At 48.0% G+C, this 19,018-nt stretch overlaps 4 protein-coding genes across 4 annotated transcripts; all 4 read left to right on the forward strand.

The window, feature by feature from the left end:
• Positions 1-842: 842 nt before the first annotated feature.
• On the forward strand, positions 843-3,429 carry PENARI_c014G05087 (uncharacterized protein; the record flags this gene model as incomplete). Its single annotated transcript, XM_022633495.1, has 2 exons — positions 843-1,136; positions 1,294-3,429. 2 exons carry the CDS (start codon positions 843-845, stop codon positions 3,427-3,429), a joined length of 2,430 nt encoding a protein of 809 aa, XP_022486549.1.
• Positions 3,430-5,372: 1,943 nt separating this feature from the next.
• Positions 5,373-5,830, forward strand: PENARI_c014G05390 (uncharacterized protein; the record flags this gene model as incomplete). The annotated part of the gene is made up of 2 exons (XM_022633504.1): positions 5,373-5,423; positions 5,654-5,830. The coding sequence occupies 2 exons, from the start codon at positions 5,373-5,375 to the stop codon at positions 5,828-5,830; spliced, it is 228 nt and encodes a 75-aa protein (XP_022486669.1).
• Positions 5,831-9,939: 4,109 nt separating this feature from the next.
• PENARI_c014G07126 (uncharacterized protein) lies at positions 9,940-11,780 on the forward strand (the record flags this gene model as incomplete). The annotated part of the gene is made up of 2 exons (XM_022633544.1): positions 9,940-10,412; positions 10,469-11,780. 2 exons carry the CDS (start codon positions 9,940-9,942, stop codon positions 11,778-11,780), a joined length of 1,785 nt encoding a protein of 594 aa, XP_022486682.1.
• Positions 11,781-17,422: 5,642 nt separating this feature from the next.
• On the forward strand, positions 17,423-18,477 carry PENARI_c014G00170 (uncharacterized protein; the record flags this gene model as incomplete). The annotated part of the gene is made up of 3 exons (XM_022633395.1): positions 17,423-17,442; positions 17,499-17,876; positions 17,940-18,477. The coding sequence occupies 3 exons, from the start codon at positions 17,423-17,425 to the stop codon at positions 18,475-18,477; spliced, it is 936 nt and encodes a 311-aa protein (XP_022486514.1).
• Between the last annotated feature and the right edge of the window lie 541 nt (positions 18,478-19,018).

The following is a 19,018-nucleotide window of genomic DNA, read 5'->3' on the forward strand; positions in this document are numbered from 1 at the left end:
AGAGGGGCCTTTCTCCTGGATAATACTGTGCTATACCTCAATGAACACTAACTACATCAACCATTGGAAGCTTAAGACGAAGAGCTCGCAATGGGGACTCTATCCTCCAGCTGAGCATGAGGGATGCGAATTTTGACTTATAATGAAAAGCTGACGACGGCAGATATTCAGAAACCATGGGCTAATTTGAGCCTCCAGCTACGCCATGTCCGTTGATGAATCTCGGTGTGATAAACGGGTTGGGTTCAGACAGACCCGGGCATCCCGGGAAATAGCCATAAGCACGCACTAAGCACGCCGTGGATTAGTCATGATAGACACAATTGAGGCGGTCACTGGGTCTGAGCCTGAGCGCCCTCATAAAGCGGCCTCCCAGATAGGGAAGGCCACACCCGACAGACATTCTCCTGTCTATATGTCTACATCTTGTGATCTGCCAATCACCGTCAATGGATCAGCAATGATGGACATGCATTGAAACATCCACTCCGATATTTCGCCGTAAGATGGGTCATTATTGGTTTATTGACTCCACCATCTTCCAGTCCTTCCCCAGATCTCCCCGGTTTCCCCCAGATCCTAGGAATTTCAGTATTCTCTACATGCACGGCCTCACGGACGGAAATGGGCGGCCCACGGGCTAAACAACTGAGCTCCGATGATCGCAGCTTACAGCCTTGTCCAGCGGACATAGCCCCACGGTCATGTAGAAGGCGCATGCCCTTCTAGTTCCTTTGACCCGAAATCTTATCATCGGCGCCACGCGCTTTCAGCCCCACAAACCCCGCAAAATTTCGCGATGCTCGCGTACCCCGGAAATTGGTAAATTTGTCAACTTAAATATGTCTGCCTTACTCCTTACGATAATGCATATTGAGGAAGATACCAGAGCCAAAACAATCGTTTCCTCTCTGGTACTGACCACGGTTGTTGGCTTCCATTTCTCACCATGGAGGACTCCCGTCGACGTCAGCTTCATAGTTGCGACCAATGCCGCAAGGGAAAGAGGGGCTGTGATGCACCGGTTTGTGAAGATTGCCCTGCCTTACCATCGGAAGATGTTGACTTCTAAGATTCTAGAAGAAGCGAAAGGAAAATGGCTTCTCTTGTTCGAACTGCAAACGATGGAAGAAAGAGTGCACGTTCAAATGGCTTGCCTTGAAGCATACAGACTACGCCGGAGGCAGGAAAAGAAAACAGTCAAGCGCTGGGGGTCCACATCGGAGGCCTGATGTTTCTTCCATTACGAGTTCATGCAGTGCCATCCTAGACGAGACACTGCGATCTTCACAGTGGTATACTGTCAACCCTGCGCATATGGCCGAGGCCTCTAGTTTTGCTTCCACCTCGCCGTCCTCGACTTTCCCGGAAGAAGCAATTCCTGAAGGGTTGGAACCTATCGGGCACTCGGGAACGTTTCCTTGGATAATGGAAAGTCCTAGTGATTGGAATACCAGTGCAGCGAGTGAATGGTCAGAAAAGGCCTTGGGAGGAATGGGATACCAGACAACATGGAATGCCTCTTTACCTATATCTTTTGGTAGCACCCTTGACCTGGCCCAGGAGGTTGAAGATGGGTCCAATTCCTGTTCTTCCGGATTCACGAAGTCAAGTGTCAAGCCTAGTGACAACATATATTCCTCAACATCTTCTTCCAATGGAATATTGAAGCCAAGTTTCCAACCTGGCTTTTGTACTGCTTCCGACAATACAGCTAGGGAATACGCTCGTGCGACGATGACACGCAACTTGATCCGCATATATCACGATAGTATGGAAAACGCATTATCATGCTGGTTGACGGAGCACAATTGCCCTTACAGCGACTCGGCCGGTGTCGTGCAGCCTTACAGAGAGATGAAGGTGTGGGGACCGAGTTGGTCGAACAGAATGTGTATCCGGGTTTGTCGTTTGGATCGTGCTTCGTCCTCAATACGCGGTCGGGCTCTAAGCGTGGAAGAGGATAAGACTGCATTCAGAACACTGCATCTGGCAATCATGGCATTTGCCTCGCAGTGGACTCAACATGCTCAGAAGGGTACAGGACTATCTGTCCCAGCGCAAATCGAGTACGATGAAAGAGCCATTCGAGAGAACGTTTGGAATAAGGCAAGGCAAGCCTTGGAGCAATCAACCGGAATACCTTCTTTCCGTATTATTTTCGCCAATATCATATTCTCCTTGACGCAGAGTCCGTTGGACAAGGGGCAGGACTCACGACTCGGTCAGCTGTTAGAGAATGACCCTGCGCCGATATTCCTCGAAACCGCGAACCGCCAGCTTTTCACTCTTCGCCATAAATTTACAAGGCTTCAACGAGAGGCCCCACAATGTTTGATGGAGACTCGAAGAGGGTCGATAGGATCAACAATGACCGACATGTTCGAAATGACCACTCCTTCTCAGTCTCCCCGGGTCGACCCGATCCTCACGAGTCATGAGCACCGCAGTACGCTTGGCCTTATGTTCTGGCTAGGAGTCATGTTTGATACCTTGAGTGCGGCGATGTATCAGCGTCCCCTCGTGGTGTCGGATGAGGACAGTCAAATTGCATCGGCATCGCCAACCACGCTTGAAACCGAATACCAGGTGGATCTCGACGGCTGGAGTATTCCAGGAAGAAAGGCTCGCCACAAGCATGATGTATGGGGTGATTTCTTTCTCCGTTATCCCGTGGAGGGTCGAGAGTATAGCAAATCCCAGCCAAGATGGCCATGCTCCTACGAAGAAGCGGCCTCTGTACTTTCAGAGGCAACCCCGGTCAAAGTCTTGCTATACCGTCGAGTCACGCAACTCCAAACCCTGGTCTATAGAGGGGCAAGTAGCGATTGCCTAGAAGACGTGATCAAAAAGACCATGCTGGTCTACCAGCACTGGAATCATACATATCGGACATTCATGCTAGATTGCGTCGCTAACCACCAACTACTTCCTCCTCGCATCCAATCGTGGTACATTATACTTGATGGCCATTGGCATCTTGCTACAATGCTTTTGGCAGATGTGATAGAAAGCATTGACAACGGAAGACTCGGCTCTGACACTGAGCGCCGGGGTCGCGAAGCTACAGATATCGTGTCCAAACTCAGGACAGATAATGCTCTTGCAGTCGGTGCACTGGCTCACTCCTCACTTAGAGGACAAGAATCCACCATGAACCGCCATTTCCATGATTCTGTGAACGAAGTGGCTTTCTTAGTTGAGCCATGGACTGTCGTTCTAGTTCATTCCTTTGCCAAGGCGGGGTACATCTCTATAGAATGTCTGGATATGTCTGACGAGCATGATGTGCTAGCTGAGTGCTTCCGGGATAATTGTGAAGCATGTATCGCTGCGCTTCAGTATCTTGGGAGAAAGTCTGATATGGCTTGCTTGGTGGCTGAGAATTTGTCAGTATCTTTGGATTTGAAGCTTAGCGTGAAGTTCTAGGAATATATTGTTAGGGATCTATAAATATGCCGTTAGGGATTGTTAATTCCCGCGTAATTTATGATAGGATTATGAACATATCTCGCTAGATCTACAATTGCCGGTATCTTCCCTTATTCTTATCACCCGAACACTAGTAAGTACTATATATATCGTGCTAGTAACAGGATAAGTAAATTCGAACGAAGCGATAATAGTAATAATAGAAAATGCTGCTTCGAAACTTTGTATCGATAACATGCAAATCAATATCCGTCTTGTCAGTATTTGATAGGCCTAGATAATTTAATAAGGAATTGATTACTGAATACTACCTATACTACCTTTAAAATACCTCGATAAGGTGCGAAATTGAGTATTTTACATTTTATATACTGTATTTTATAGGCCGCGATAAATTAGCAAGAAATAAGCATTGCATATTACCTACACTATATTTAATGCGCCCCGCAATCGTGAAACTAATAAACTCGTACGTAGTGCTATATTAGAGATGTACGGGAATGGTAATATTACTATTATGCTGCCGGTAGAATAGGAAACAACTGCCAAGCGTGTATTGGTTAAGACAATTTCGAGAATGCGGGCTAGACGTACGAAAGAACACCGACACTTCCTACCTGCCCCGGAGAGCTACAGAGGCTTATCGGCCAGCATGGCGCAGCCCTTCCAAGGCTTCTAACACCCATAGGTTGGTGAGACCTACTCGCAACCTAGTTCCAAAGCTACGACTCCTATTCTTATCTACGACATAATTGGTGTTAAATCGCCCGAATTGATGCTAGGAGCTGCCGCGCCTTTTTCTCGATATAATTTCGAGGAATATAGGCAAGGCGCCGTGTAGGTGCGGTTCAAACAATATAGTCAGTCTTAACAGTAGGCCTTTTAGATCAAAATTCTCGTTGTTTCTCTTTTATCCAAAATTCATGAAAAGATCGGCTCTATAAATACGTAGACACGGAGTCTTCGTAAGGGGGCGGGTTAAGAGGACGGAGGGGGATAATTCTTAATTGTAACAGTCGAGTTTATCTACTTGTTTTACACAGTAGAGGCTTTAAGATCTCAAATATAACTAAATCAAACTGTCAGCCCAGACTTTGAAAGTTAATTGACTTGGTCGTACCATCAGTTCCCTCTCCCCTTGCAATTCTTATGAATAAACTATTAATTACCAGCCCGCAGAATCAGCTGTCAGGGTGGTGAGTTGGGTGGTAATGTGGTTTTGCCAATTAAAATCCGCCTACCCAGTTCTCAACCCCTACCGTGACTGTTCATAAGGATACGTACAAACGGAAGTAAGGTAACTGCACCTGTTGGATGGTTTCTCGTCAATGAAGGATTTGATGTGTCCAGTGAACGTCCGAACGCGACGTTCGAGCTACCAGCTCCTGCAAAAAGCCATTTAAGTTCTTGAATCAGCAGCAAAGAACGGCGATTACTCAGTTCGCACTACTCTCGAAACGGTGGACGGCGTAGGGGATTTGTCGAGCAACGGCATTTCAAAAGGTACAAGTCCTCACATTGGAAAAAATGCAAATTATGGAAAAAGGAACTTCACGGTTGAAGCAACACGCTAAGAACTACAAATAGCCGATTGAACCAAGCAAGGTAGCCCGGACAGAGGAGGTTCTCGCCGGTGGTCTCTCCTATAGTCTAGCAAGAGGATCGTTACCAAGCAATCCAAAGATGTAAGCATCGTGGGGATATTTGAATGTTTTCCTCTTCCTCTTATTGCACTCGTGTGTACCTAGTGAACCAACGCTAACGTCGACTAGACTGTAGACAATAACATCAAATACGGATGGATGTTGATTGGCCCCTCACACCTATGACCCTCCAGGACGTGTTTCTACCCCATGTTATTCTGAGCCAACTAGTTGTCGCTCGGGCTGACTTTGTGTGGAAGAACTGTTACAATTTAATTTCTTTTTAACGGTTTGACCATGTGTATGAAAGCCTTTGAGCTAGCAGGGACTGTTAGGATCTACAGGAGTGTGAACCTACATACAGGACTTGAGAGAGGTAGACCCGTCGTTGAGATGTTCCTATTAGCTCGCAGTAATGGCTTCCGGATGGCGGCGTCGCCAATCTAACGCGAACATCAGGATCCTGTTTAATCTCTTTCCTATCTCTCTGCACGGTCGATGTACTAATTATGATAGAATAATACTATCAAGTCTATAAACATCCTCCTGAGGAAATGATTACTAGCGATCTATTAAAGTGCACCTTCATTGCCACCCGTACTGCTCCTTATGCTCCCAAATGTATTGGTCATGTGTGGCTTTACCTTTCCCGTACGATGGGAAGCGTCATCCGCATTGGAGCGATGCAACGGTTGGCGGGCTCTGCCCACAATTTCGGTACGCTTGCGCCGAAGAACATCAAGAATACGGCGTAAGAGTGTGTAGCAGTTAGGAATATTCGACACGATCACAGCTGTAGATGCCTCCCTTACATACCAGTAAATCCATTGAATGCTGGCGATATTGGCAAAGGAGTATACACGATTTGCTATCGCGCATGCGATCTGCTTACTGTGAGCCATGATACAACAACCATGCGGGTATGGAATGCCTCACTACGAAAATGCCAAGGCCAAAAGCACAGCTTAACAGAATCTTTCTAGTCATTATTAGCACGGTCCGTATATTGGGAAAGAATGTGCGTACTTCAAAGTCGACATCTTCGACTTAATGATCAACGGTATTGGGATGAAGAGCATGGCAATATCCGATGATACGTTGAATACGAATGACATGATTAAATGGTGCTTTGCAGTAGTGCATTGAGCTTTCTCATGTCAGTATTGAGAAGCAAGAGGTTTAAAAAAAGGTGGATACCTGAATTTCCCACCTTCACGGCCCAGTAATCGGACACTGGACGGCACCAGACTGCATACATGAAAATTTCTATGACAATCCAGCTGAGTGCAATATAGACCATCATTATTTTCACAAAAACCGCTTCTTTGAGTCCTTTGCTTCATGCGGAAACAGTGTATTAGTCAGAGTATTACGTAGGTGAGCTTGGGAATTACTCACGTCAGTCGGTAATAGATAAGAATCAGGCAGGATTTGCAGCCCCATTGCACCAGTATCATGTTTTGCTCAACAATCATGGCAACCTTGCTGGCGTAGATGCGATCTTCGATGTCTTCAGCTGTAAGACCCTCCAACCCTGTCGGCGGGAGTATATTGGTTTCCTGGTGCCTTGATTGTATGTTCACCCATATGATGAGATTGATATACAACCCCTTTCAAGGTCAAGACCGCCCAACCAACTATATCAAGGAAAGAAGAGCAGCTCACATATACAAGGAGCATCAGATAATCCTCGAGTAAGAAGTGTTTTGGCCCTTTTAAGAGAATCGACCTGGATATACTAGACATCCGTGTTAGGCGCAGATAGAATACCATGTTACAAATGCTGCTAATACTTACAACCGCCATACCACGACAACTGTAACAAATGACAGCCATATCCAAGTTTCAATTAGCCGGATGTACATGTTGTCATGATACACTTGTCTTGACCCAATATAAGGACCGTTGAGTGGTAGTTGAACATATGGGGACAGATCTATCTATACGTGAAGCGACAGTTAAAACTACTTTATAGAACTAAGCTAGGGTATTACACCATAGTAACCCATCGCCTGACTTAACTGATCCTTGGGCAAAGGAACCTCTTCTCAAAAACTGGAAACTGGAACCAACAGCCATCGGCACGATTGCTGGTGTGCGAAGTGGCACCAAGGATCACTTCCATTTGTCCAATTATCTTTGAGCCATCCTGTTCGCTTAGGTTCGTAAATCCATGGCTCAAAGGATTTCCCCCGCTAATCTGCTCTGTTGCAGCCGATAGTGAGTAATTACAATCTAGTACGTCATGGCCCCAGACGTCCAGGCCCTTTTAAATCCTAAGAGCCCTTCTACAATGGGCGCGTATCGGGCAGGCGGGTTATAATCATCGGTGGGGATTTGCGACCGAATGGTTATTGGTTATTCGCAACTTATCACGTGATAATAACAATTTCAATATAGCCCAGAGAATCAACCTACTTGGGTTTAATACTTGGGATATGCCAGGCTAACTACTTGCTAAGGGTAATTTATGGCGAGATCTAAATTTTCCCTTGGCTATGTGATTAGGGCTGAGAAGACGTTCATCCCGAACTCGGGGTGCGCAGGTACTGAACGCAGACTTCCCGTAATGTAGTGTATATGAATCTCTTTACAAGCTCCTAGAAAGGCATGGCGTGATCCCGTGTCCCTGTGTATTCCTAGGATCTCGACTGGACGTTCCTGGATCCTTCGTGCCCAACCCCTGGGAGTGAGTCATTGGTTAGTCCCAGGGATCCCCCATGTTCCCAGTATTCGAGCCCAGAAGGCCAGGAACAGATGCAAAGCGTATGTTTCTTTTTCGGTTGAAATATTTTCCGGCGGGTGACCCCACTGATCGCCCACCAGCAACGGTCTTTTCGAGGACCCAACTCGTCGTTCCCCGGAGCTATACAGTTCACTCCCAGGAGCTGTAAATCCTCCGGGAACTATGATTTTGACTCGATTAACCTGGTGTCGAAGAGAATTCAGCTTTACTACGGTCGTCGCACCGTCTACCTGAGGGGCCACTAAGGAAGTGATGTAGCATCGCTTTGCGCGTGCCGAGCTGTCAGCGAGCTTAAGCGAGATGAAGAATCCACATTTCCCTCGTCAATGCGCGATGATTCGCCTTGAAGCTCGGATGGCTCGTCGCCAAACAAATAGCTCCCTGAATCAAGAATAGACTAAGGTAGGGAGTAAATTAAGCAAAGCGATATATCAACTTCCAAAAGGCAACATATAAGCATGATAGGATTGGTTTATAGATCCACCTGTATATGGGTCTAACCCAAGGAACCCGCTAATACCGGTAATAACCCAAGAAACCCAGAAAAGCCCCAATTCCAACCCTAACTTCCCTTTAAGATCCTCAAAAAAAAATTTCATCGTGACCGTGCATGGGGGGTGCCGGCCCCCGATGAAAACATCAGGTGGGAATACATTGTTTCTTCTCATGCTCTGTTCTTCTTTTCCCTAGCCGGGTTTTCTTGGTTAAATAGACTCTCTTCCTTTAGATTGAATTACCTTGTAACACTTTCAGCAAAACATAATGAATTTTTATAGCAATCTCATTTTAGTCCAGGAAGATGCGCTAGTGCTGCACGTAGTAAACGTATATTTCTTTAACCACCAGCTGGAATACGTTGAGGTGAGGGATACGATCTAAAGGGAATGACGGCGGCCAGCAATGGAGTAATATTGAAGATGTCTAATTATCTAAGATAACGCTCGAGGGGAAGTGTGTTATACAAACTTCCCGAATATCCACGATACCGTATAAGACTAGTGTGTCTCAGGGAGGACGACTTAGTATCTATCAAGCCTCAGAGGCATTAAAGACTGCAAAACTCAACATTGAATGCCTAGAAAACAGGGACTACCGGCCATATGATTTCGACATAGAGACCTTAGATGTAACATTAAGCTACATCAACGCGCAAATCGCGAACAGACGCGTAAAATGAAGCTAGACAGACCGTGCTGCTGGCGCAAAACAGGATGCATGATAGGGGTGCAACTTGAGGTTCAACCCCCAAGATTCGGGTTGAACCCCTGGCCTCAATAGTCAGCGATCATTGGCTGGTTAAACCTGAACGCGTGACTTTGCCCCATGGGGGCCATTCCGACCAGATACCTAGACTAAGGCCGCAACTCGCAAGGAATAGAACGGAACACGAGGAACGGACCTCGTATTCTGTGCGTGGCCGGCGCTTGGCAGCGCTTCGGGAACGATCCGACCTGGTGGAAGGTCCAGTTGAGGAACAATTTGGCAGGACCTCGTGGTATGTGATGTTGCCTGTCTCAAAAGAGAGCACACAGTCTGTCATTCTTGATCTTGTTCAAGTTCTTGTTCTTTCCCGGTATCTTCAACCAGCACTTCTCACTTTCCCGCCCTGTCTGGTGCTACTGCCCGAAACATTGCACCGAGTATTGTGGGATGCGGCCCCTGCCGATTCATTGAAACGGCTGGCTCAGCATGCATGATCCAGGCGCTAAAGTATCGGACGATTCAAGTCGAGCGGTGGGCAGCACTACTAGCAGGCCGCTTCAGCTTCCGCCTGTGCGTTTCCAGCAGTGGAAAGTGCATTGCCAATCCCGGCTGACAGCGCCTGCCAGTATTGGGGGCTGAAAACCAGCCCATGCTCTAAATGGCTTCTTGGCAACCAGAAGTCATAAATGGCCCGCATTCGTCCGTCGCTGAAAGAAGCCAATGGAAACAGCAGAATGAAGGCTGCAAAGCAAAGGATCCTGCAGGCAAGGCTCAGCCATGGCCCACACACAATGGCTTTGAGAGGGTTTGCTATTCCCAGCCCTCTCAGGAACCGCATTCCCTATAAGAACGGCTGAAGGGCCTCTGTCTCCAACAGGGCCTGAGTCCGCTATTGTCCGGGCACCTCAATATAATATGTCTCCGCCAACTAATAATCACCACGCTGATTGCAACCCGGTCCCGGAGAAAGGTCCTCAGTCGCCAGAGCCAGTGCCAGTGCCAGTCCAAGAGACGGAGACGCCCGCCGCATGGGGCATTGGCTGGAGGTGTCCGGCCCTGATGGTCGGGCTCGTCATTTCCGGTGCGCTGCTGTCCGTTGGTCATCATTACTACTACAAGAGCTTCGACGGCGCTCGCGTCGCGTCTCGCGAGGAACAAACGTGGGCGATCCGGATCGGGACTGGCTTTGCCTTTTTGATCAAATCATGCCTGGTGTCCGCTGTTGGGCTCGCAGCGGTGCAGGAGACCTGGGCCACCCTACGCCGGAAGAGTGTCCGGCTTAGTGGGATCGATAGCATGTTTGCCGTCCGGGACAGCCCTCTTGCTTTTCTCACCCTGGACTTGTGGATATATGGAAAGACGCTGACCGGGCTGGCGATTATTTCCTGGTATGTGCACCGCCATGTCTCGTGGTGAGCCTATGACTGATTCACGATCCGACCAGGCTGATTCCCCTGACGGCGATCGTTACACCTGCAACCTTGAACGTGGTTACGTATCCAGCCCAGGACAAGATCGAGCGGCTCGTTCCAAGCGTTAACTTCGACCCGTCATTCTGGCGTAATGAGGCACAATTCGATGAGATGTGGCACATCACCTCCCCCTCTGCCAACATGACCCGCGTCTTCGTAACCACGGCCTCATCGGCCCAAGTGCTTCCAGTCCCTGCACCAATCTCCAACTCGTCTTACGAACTCTCATTCTGGGGCCCTTCGTACAAATGCCAACGACTGAGTGAAGCTCTCGTGGAGATAGACGGGGTGACGCAGAAACTGTGGGATAGCGAATTTCCAGAGCCGCAGTTCCAGACAACGAGGATTTACATGGGCACTGCACCTTCGGATCTCAACAATACCCTCTTCATATCAGCTGCAGGCAGCAATCCGCTGTGGAATGACAACGCCACACAGCCCACTGAGCTTGTCTGTCAGCTCTGGAATACCTCCTACGTGGTCGACATGCATTTCGCCAACGGCATTCAGACGCTGACACCAGTCTCAGTAGACCACGTCGCCTTTGCCAATTGGAGCGAAGGGGCTGCTTCTAGCTCTGCAGCGCCTTCATACTCAGAATCAGATCCAACAGTGAATGGAGGCTTTTACGTAATCCACATGATCCTCTCTGGTCTTCTCCAAGGTGAACTGGTTCAGAGTAAGAGAGCGGGAGTGTTGGAGAATAAGACTGTTGCATCTTCGACCACGTACACCGACACGTCACTTGCCTACACCGGCCTCTTTGCCTGTCCAGAATTATGGAACACCAGCAGCTATTATTATAAATATGGCAACGACCTTACTACTTCGTGCCGGAACGGAACCCTGGCCCAGGCAATCGAGGACCTGAGCCACAATTTCACTTACAGCCTGCTCAGCCTTAATGGCGGAGACACCACCGTCAAAGTGACGGACTTGACCGACCGCAACTACTATTTCTACGGCAGTACGACCCTGCTAGGGGCCTATATGAGTGCGCTGGCCGTCACGATTGCGTGCGTCGTCGTCGGCTTCTTCGCCCTGCGACGAAACGGCGTCCCCCAAAACAACTCGTTCTCAAGTGTCTTGATGTCGACGCGGAATCCGGAGCTGGACCGCTTGGCCGTCGGTCATTGCTTGGGATCCGAGCCGCTGAAGGGGGATATTGACAAGGTTCGGCTGCAGTTTGGGGAGATTGAGGGCGCGAATCTGCGGCATAGGCATGCGGCGTTCGGGACCAAGGGGTCGGTGACAGCCCTCTCCAAGGGCGAGAATTACTATTAGGTAGGGCTAGGTAGAAGAATGATGCCACGGTCGTAGTGCCGTGGCCAGCGACGGCGACCGTGGAAACTGTTGTGACCCTCCGCCCGTGGGGTTTTCGCACCAGATTTCTTTCAATGGACCAAGTCATTCTGGCTATCGATGTAATCATACCCGAACTCGTCGAAGATGCGAAGAGCGTTGTTTCTACGGAAGGCAGTCGTGTTGTAGCAAACATGCCTCCGAGCTGTATTCCGACTAGGATTCTAATGTAGTGCCGATATGACAAGGCTGGACCGATCACCGCAACATTTGTGTTCTATAACCCCTTCCAGCTATGTACTATTGCAGTTCCATCTGGCATAGTCTAAATCTTGGCCTTTGATTCCTGTTCTAGAAATCCCTAGAGGCTTTGCGATTAATGTTTGGCTGAAGACCATTTCTAGCAATTCTCTGGCCCTAATATAAGCGTGATTGTTAGATCGCACACATATCAGTAAAGGTAGCTCTTTGTCAAAAGATACATGCATAGTGATCTCATCTTCGAGACAAATAACACATGATTGAGACGGGCCGCATAAATCTCCACCTCTTCCTTCAGCCGAGAATCAAAAGTGAATTTAGTGACTACGATTGAACAAGATTAATTTCTCATTCTCCACAGCTGCATTGGCGCCAAGGGGCACTGTCCACGAACCAACACCGAGAAGTATCTTGCTTGGCCTGATTTTGGCGGGGCTGAGTCCAGTAGTTTCTGTACCAATTTATCTGCAACATCGAATGAGACATGTCCTTAACTAAAATTGAGTTCAGAAAAAAAGACGCCCCCAAATCCTTACGGCAACAGATGAAGTCCGCCTTGTAGCCTTGAGCGGCATGTGCGCATTATGGATTGTCGTTAATTTACAGCAGATCCTCGTGGCGCTCCAAACTTTGTTTATATTAGGAAGGTTACGCTAAGTAAGTGGATATCTCATCAATGCCTAAACTCCAACTCCTTATCTTCCCCTCTTCTGACCTTCTCATTCCCCCTTCCTGCTTTGAGTTCATATGGTAAATGAAATGGAATCACTCGCACCGATCAAACAACCCATCGCCATCCGTCCGGAACAGGTTGTTTCATCGACCACAACAATTCAGGTGAAGCAACATAGCGCAAGCTGGTCTAGCGGCAACTTCACAATTTCAAGTACTCCAACTGCTGAAAACCCTCTTTCAAACAAGCTCTTTGGCGTCGAGGGTGATTTTGCGTCTTGGTCTCAGCGACGACATTTTCGCGACGCCTCAGGGCTTCCCCTTTTCGAGATATCTCGGAAAAAGACGGGAGTAACATGGTATCTTCAACTTCCCGGAGAGGGCAGCAGTAAAGAAAATGCTTCCGAACCTATTGCTACGGTTGTACCGAAATGGAGTGCTCTCAAAGACAAGTTTGACGTGCATCTTCGAAACGCTGCTGCAAATGGAGAAGATACAATACTGGCGGTTCGCGGACAGAATGTCTGGAAGTCCAAGACGAATGTCTATCACCATGGGAATTTGGTGATGACGGTAAAACTGACGGATGTGGCTGCGGTGTACCTACCCGGAAAACGACCGTCATGGGAAGTCGTGGTGGCGGAGGGGATGGACCTTTCGCTGGTGAGATGGCTTGAATTCTGCCCAGGGGTTCCATAAGGTTTATACGGTTTCTGACACATGATAGGCCTCAGTTCTTGCTGTTCTTCTAGCTACGATGTTATACCAGAGCAGTGAGGCACGATCAGATACCCTTACGAGCTCGAGTTACTGATACACAAAGCAGGTGGCAAAGGGAAGGCGCCGGCGAAGAATGAGGATCCCTGTGAAGGAAGCAATGGACAAACTTGAATAAATAGACAAAAAGTGTGTAGACCGAGAGTACAAGAGCTACATGAATGTGGTGATCGTGGTCATCTAGCGGACATATTGGCTAGCGGATAGGAATCACGAGAAGCACTATATAAATTCTTAAACTCGATCCTAGATATGAAGTCCTGGGGTGAGGCGTATCACAAGCTACCATTCTCCAAGGCGGCTCTTGAGGCTAGTCTGGCCAAGAATAATATGATGATCGACTGGTAGTATAGCGCGAAAAGCTTTATTTATTATCTTCCGAGAGAGAGCAGATTACGCAGGTTCGCTTTCAAAAGGTTAAGCCCAATCCGTGAAAACATATATAATCACTAAAATATTTGCACAAGAAAAAGATTTACGACATCTACTAAGTGTTGTGAGGGCCCGGATCCTACCCCTGCAGGGTGGTTCCAAGTTTTAGATCTCTCTCTCCGTGTGTGGGGGTGTGTCTCCAGGCTATCTCCACATTGATCAACCCGTGGATAATTTTAATAAGTCTCAATACTGGAATTATTATGCATCACGTCACAGCCTCGATTCATACTATGTCCATATGCTGTCGGTTGATCCATCACGTTGATTAAATATATCACTCAGAAATTAAATATATCACTCGGCCGTCAGCACTTCAGGACTTATTTTCTAAGCTGTACAATCACATCACCCTCCTCTGCTAGACGAAACCATACGTAGGCTCTAATCCAACGGGGCCATTCAGTTTGTTCTGACTCTCCGCCAGGGCTTGTGGAGTGAATGAGGTCGATAGAATGGAGGCTAGGAGCTTGAAATAGTAATGAAGCCCGTGCGAGGTGAGCGAGCAGTTTCTCAGGACGTGTTCGGTGATGTTTTTGAACGAGCCGTTGAAAGCTTCCTTCACTCGGGGAGATATTTGTTGAAGACCGTCCAAGCTGGTGAAGTCGCAGCAAGATTCGAGGATTTGACAAATAATTTCGGTTGGGAATTTTGCGAAGGGATCCATCGTCGGCGAGATTGATAAATTCATGAATATTGTGAATATCTGTAGGGCGAAGGGGAATGAAAAGGAAGAGGTTGAGTATTTATTGTCGAGGCCAAAATCCAGGGATCCACAATTGTTTGTCATTGTTCGTTACTACTAAGCACGTAATTACCGCCCCATGACATGAAAATTGCCAGAGTGTGTGGACTTTCTGAAAAGGACGATGGCACCCAAACCAGAGCATCGTTTGGAAGCGTATGGTTGCCTGGAACATCCCTGGCTGAAGGAACATCGAGAAAATTCTTACTCATTGGCACTCATCAGAGAAACCGGCTCCACATCCACATCACCCAATTCCTTGAAAGTCGCACCAAATTCAGTTATGGCAAGACATCAGAAGTGCGTTCCGATATCAACGATTCTTTGGCGTCTGGGAATTGGGACTTTCTTGATCGAACTAAGCCTGAAAAGGCGACAGACCTCCCAATAAGAAACACGATTTATACCGCACTCAAATCACGCACTCTGCCTTCCCGTAGCATTAGTTCCGATAACTATGAAGCCATCGCTAGGGACACCGAAATTTCTACTTATGAAAGAACGGTTCTTCTACCAAAGAAGAGCAATACCCCAATTTCATCGACTGAGAGATGGCCGGCCAGATGACCTGAGAGCCCTTCCTACAATCCAAGTACAAGTTTCACTCCCCTAAGAAGGGACTACGTCTCCAAGGAATTGCGCAGCTCCTTCCGGGACAAGGCCGCCCTGCTATATCATGAGGGACAATGGGATGATTTACTTGATCAGATGCACACTCTGATAGAGAAAATCGGCCCAAATGATCCAGAGTATAGCGAATGTTTGGGCATCATGGGCCTGGCACTATTATTCTGCTCGGGTCAGGAGAGACGGGCCGAAGTCATTCTTCAACGAGCAAAACAAACTAGCAAGGAGAGCCATCATGCGGGTCTCAACTACTTGCTTGCCAGGGCTTACATCAGGCAGAATAAGAATGATCAGGGCGCCGCACACTTGCGTCAAGCTTTACATGACCTGTTGCAAGAGTCAGGTCCAGATCAAGAGCTGAACTTTGAAGGATATAATCTTGGCCTCATACTTCTAACGAATTTCAGGACGAAGCCGGAAGGCCTAGAGTTGCTCAAACATGTGCAGAACCAATCCTATATAATGTGGCCACAACATCCGGTGGGGCTGAAAGCCTTGACCGCGCTCGATGCCCATCGTGCCTGATTGGTCAGTAGGATGGATCTACTAGGGCTATACGTCAAAAGCTTCGATGCCTGAGACGGAGACTTGGAGCCGCTCTCAAGGGCAGAAGTTCTACTGTTAAATGTATTGTACGTACTAGAGACCAGGACAGAATTAATAACAAGAATGGATACCGAGGGTGACCGAGGAGAATGAAAATGAGCATTAAATGCAGAATATGTCGTATGCCTACAGCTCCTCGCGATTCGGGTGATTCTTGCCCCAACTATAGCGCACTCACCCTTCTCACCCCCGGTCGCGCGACTTTAAAGCGGCGTTCACCCTAAACTTACCCGGATGACTCCCACCCGACTACTGGCCGCACATATGCCACACACCATACAGAGTAGTGAGGTCTGATCAACGGCCTTTGTAAGTATACTTACTATATAACTCCTTTTCATGTTAGATTCAGTACATACGACCATAGGGTGTGGAGAACAGGGCTTCCCGTCCGCTCAGCCGTACTTAAGCCACACGCCGGTAAGTTAGTAGTTAGGTGGGTGACCACTAGCGAATCCTTACTGTTGTATGTTTTTCTTTTTCCTTTTGTTAAAGACAAGCGCTAAAATAGGATCTTGACAACGTAACATTCTCACATAGTTCGAATCCGTGGTATCAGTACACCAAAGCACAAATCTGTCCACGATGGGTCGCTGTGCCAGCTGCGGTAATAAATCCAGCCAAAGACGGCGAATCTGTAGTATGGGTATGCCGCCATCAAAGCTGACAGGAACAGAAAGTTTTCTATTAACATCAGGAAAATCCTCAAGATTAACGTATACAGTCCCATTCACAGCAATCTTCAACATTGCCGCGCCCGGATACGGTCCAAAGAGGAACCCAATATTCCGGCAGTTAATCGGTGGGATTCCCGTAAGTCTCTCTGCCTCATTGCGGCTTCGTCAAATATGCCCAACTGACCATGCCTTTGCTATAAGTTACTTGTTTGCTGTGGTGGCTACTGATGCTGTATGTGCACCGAGACAGAGAATAGTCGTTTCTGCGTTGTAAATTATTCAGGCCGCTACTTGAACGCTCGAAAAGTGACCACGTGCTGAGGCATCTTCCGGCCCATCTCTCTTAAAATTGAGCTTAGTTACATGCCGTCATTCCCGAAATTAAATTTGACTTCCAGGTGCAGACATGGTATCTTTACAAGAAATGCTCGGTCGAACCACGGTCGGACCGTTCTTTTTTTGGCGGGAGCGTATTGACCTTCCTTTTCGTGGAGACCGAGTGGAGCGCGATGGCATCTCCACAAAATGATCACGATCCGGAAAGCCATAGTGGAAGCTCGGCAAGACAAACTTCAACGCGTATCGACTTTCTTTGTGCAAGCTTTACCTCTTTAGCGCTGATCGCTCTTCTTATAAAATTCTGCCTGATGTAATAAGAAACTGCATCCATCTTTAATGATTTACTGCTAAATGCGACAAAGCGGGATGCGAATCCACAATTATATAGTTACATCCCTCACATCGCTCTTGGACCTTCCCACTTTCCAAAGCCCCCTTATAAAAGTGCCGGCTTGTTCTTTTCGCACTTCATTCCTCTAACCTTCAAAATGTTTAACCAGCACACCAAGTATGTCATTGCCAATGGAATTCTTCGTCACAGAATTAACCCTTCTCCCTCTACAGGAAGACCTATACCCTTAATACCGGCGCTAAAATCCCCGCCGTCGGTTTGGGAACATGGCAGTCCAAGCCCAATGAGGTCCGTGAGGCCGTCAAGAACGCCCTTCTCGCTGGATACCGTCATATCGATACTGCTCTGGCCTATGGCAATGAGGCCGAGGTGGGCGCGGGTATCAAGGACTCCGCCGTGCCCCGCGAGGAAATCTGGCTCACCACCAAGCTGGACAACACCTGGCACCACTGCGTGAACAAGGGCATTGACTCCTCTCTCAAGGACCTCGGTACTGACTACGTCGACCTCTACCTGGTTCACTGGCCCAGCTCCACCGACCCTGAAGACAAGTCTAAGCACCTGCCCGACTGGGACTTCATCAAGACCTGGTAAGGGAAACTTAGACACACATTTAGCGAAGATCATAGACTAGCCCTTAACACTGAATACAGGCAAGAGATGCAGAAGCTGCTCGCCACGGGCAAGGTCCGCAACATTGGTGTCTCCAATTTTGGCATCCGGCATCTAGAGAAGCTCCTCAACGACCCGAGCACCAAGATCGTCCCCGCCGTCAACCAAATCGAGCTGCACCCCAACAACCCATCCCCCAAGCTAGTTGCATATAACACCTCCAAGGGTATCCACTCCACCGGCTACTCATGCCTAGGCTCAACCAACTCCCCTCTCTACAAGGACCCCACTCTCCTACAGATCGCAGAGAAGAAGGGCAAGACCCCTCAGCAAGTGCTCTTGGTCTGGGGTATTACCAAGGGCTGGAGTGTCATTCCCAAGTCTGTCAGCAAGTCTCGTATTGAGGCCAACTTCGATATCAACGGCTGGAACTTGACTGCGGAAGAGGTGAACCAGCTAGACAACCTTAAGGACCGCTTCAAGGTCTGCGGTGACTCCTGGTTGCCTATCAAGGTATTCTTCGGCGATGATGAGGAAATCGCTCGCCATGATAATGTATTATCAGTACATAAGCTTTAGATACCAAAAGAATGATTTTTCCAAGCAGTAACACATAAGATAAAGTCGCTTCCTACTTTTTTCGTCCATACTCAATGGCTCATCGCCAACATCAAACTCGTCCGTTGGAAGTTCCTCGCCGTCGTTGTGTGGCATCGACGCACCTGCTTGCTTTCCCTGTAGCATAGCCACACTGCCAACCGTTTGTTGCACCGAAGGAGCCTGATATTTATCACGATAAGCACATTATTATATTGTGAGTTAGGTATGCTCGAATCAGTGTGCTGATGTAAAATTGGGTAACTTGCATGTATAGGGCGGTCATGAATTCGAGAAACAATCTTGCCAACCAGGAGGACTAAGTACTTTCTCTGTATTTTTACAACCACCGCTAAAATCCTACAGTTTCTCCATAGCACGTGCTGATGATCCGGCCGAAAGTTGAACTGTCAGGATCATCCCCAAATGTGATGCCCTCCAGGAGGGAGATGAAGCCGCGGTACGTGTTTCCGCCCAGGTGGCACGATTTAGCTAACTGTGCTTTTACGGATCGCAAAAGACG

This window comes from Penicillium arizonense, assembly GCF_001773325.1.
Source record: "Penicillium arizonense strain CBS 141311 chromosome Unknown PENARI_contig014, whole genome shotgun sequence".
NCBI lineage: Eukaryota > Fungi > Ascomycota > Eurotiomycetes > Eurotiales > Aspergillaceae > Penicillium > Penicillium arizonense.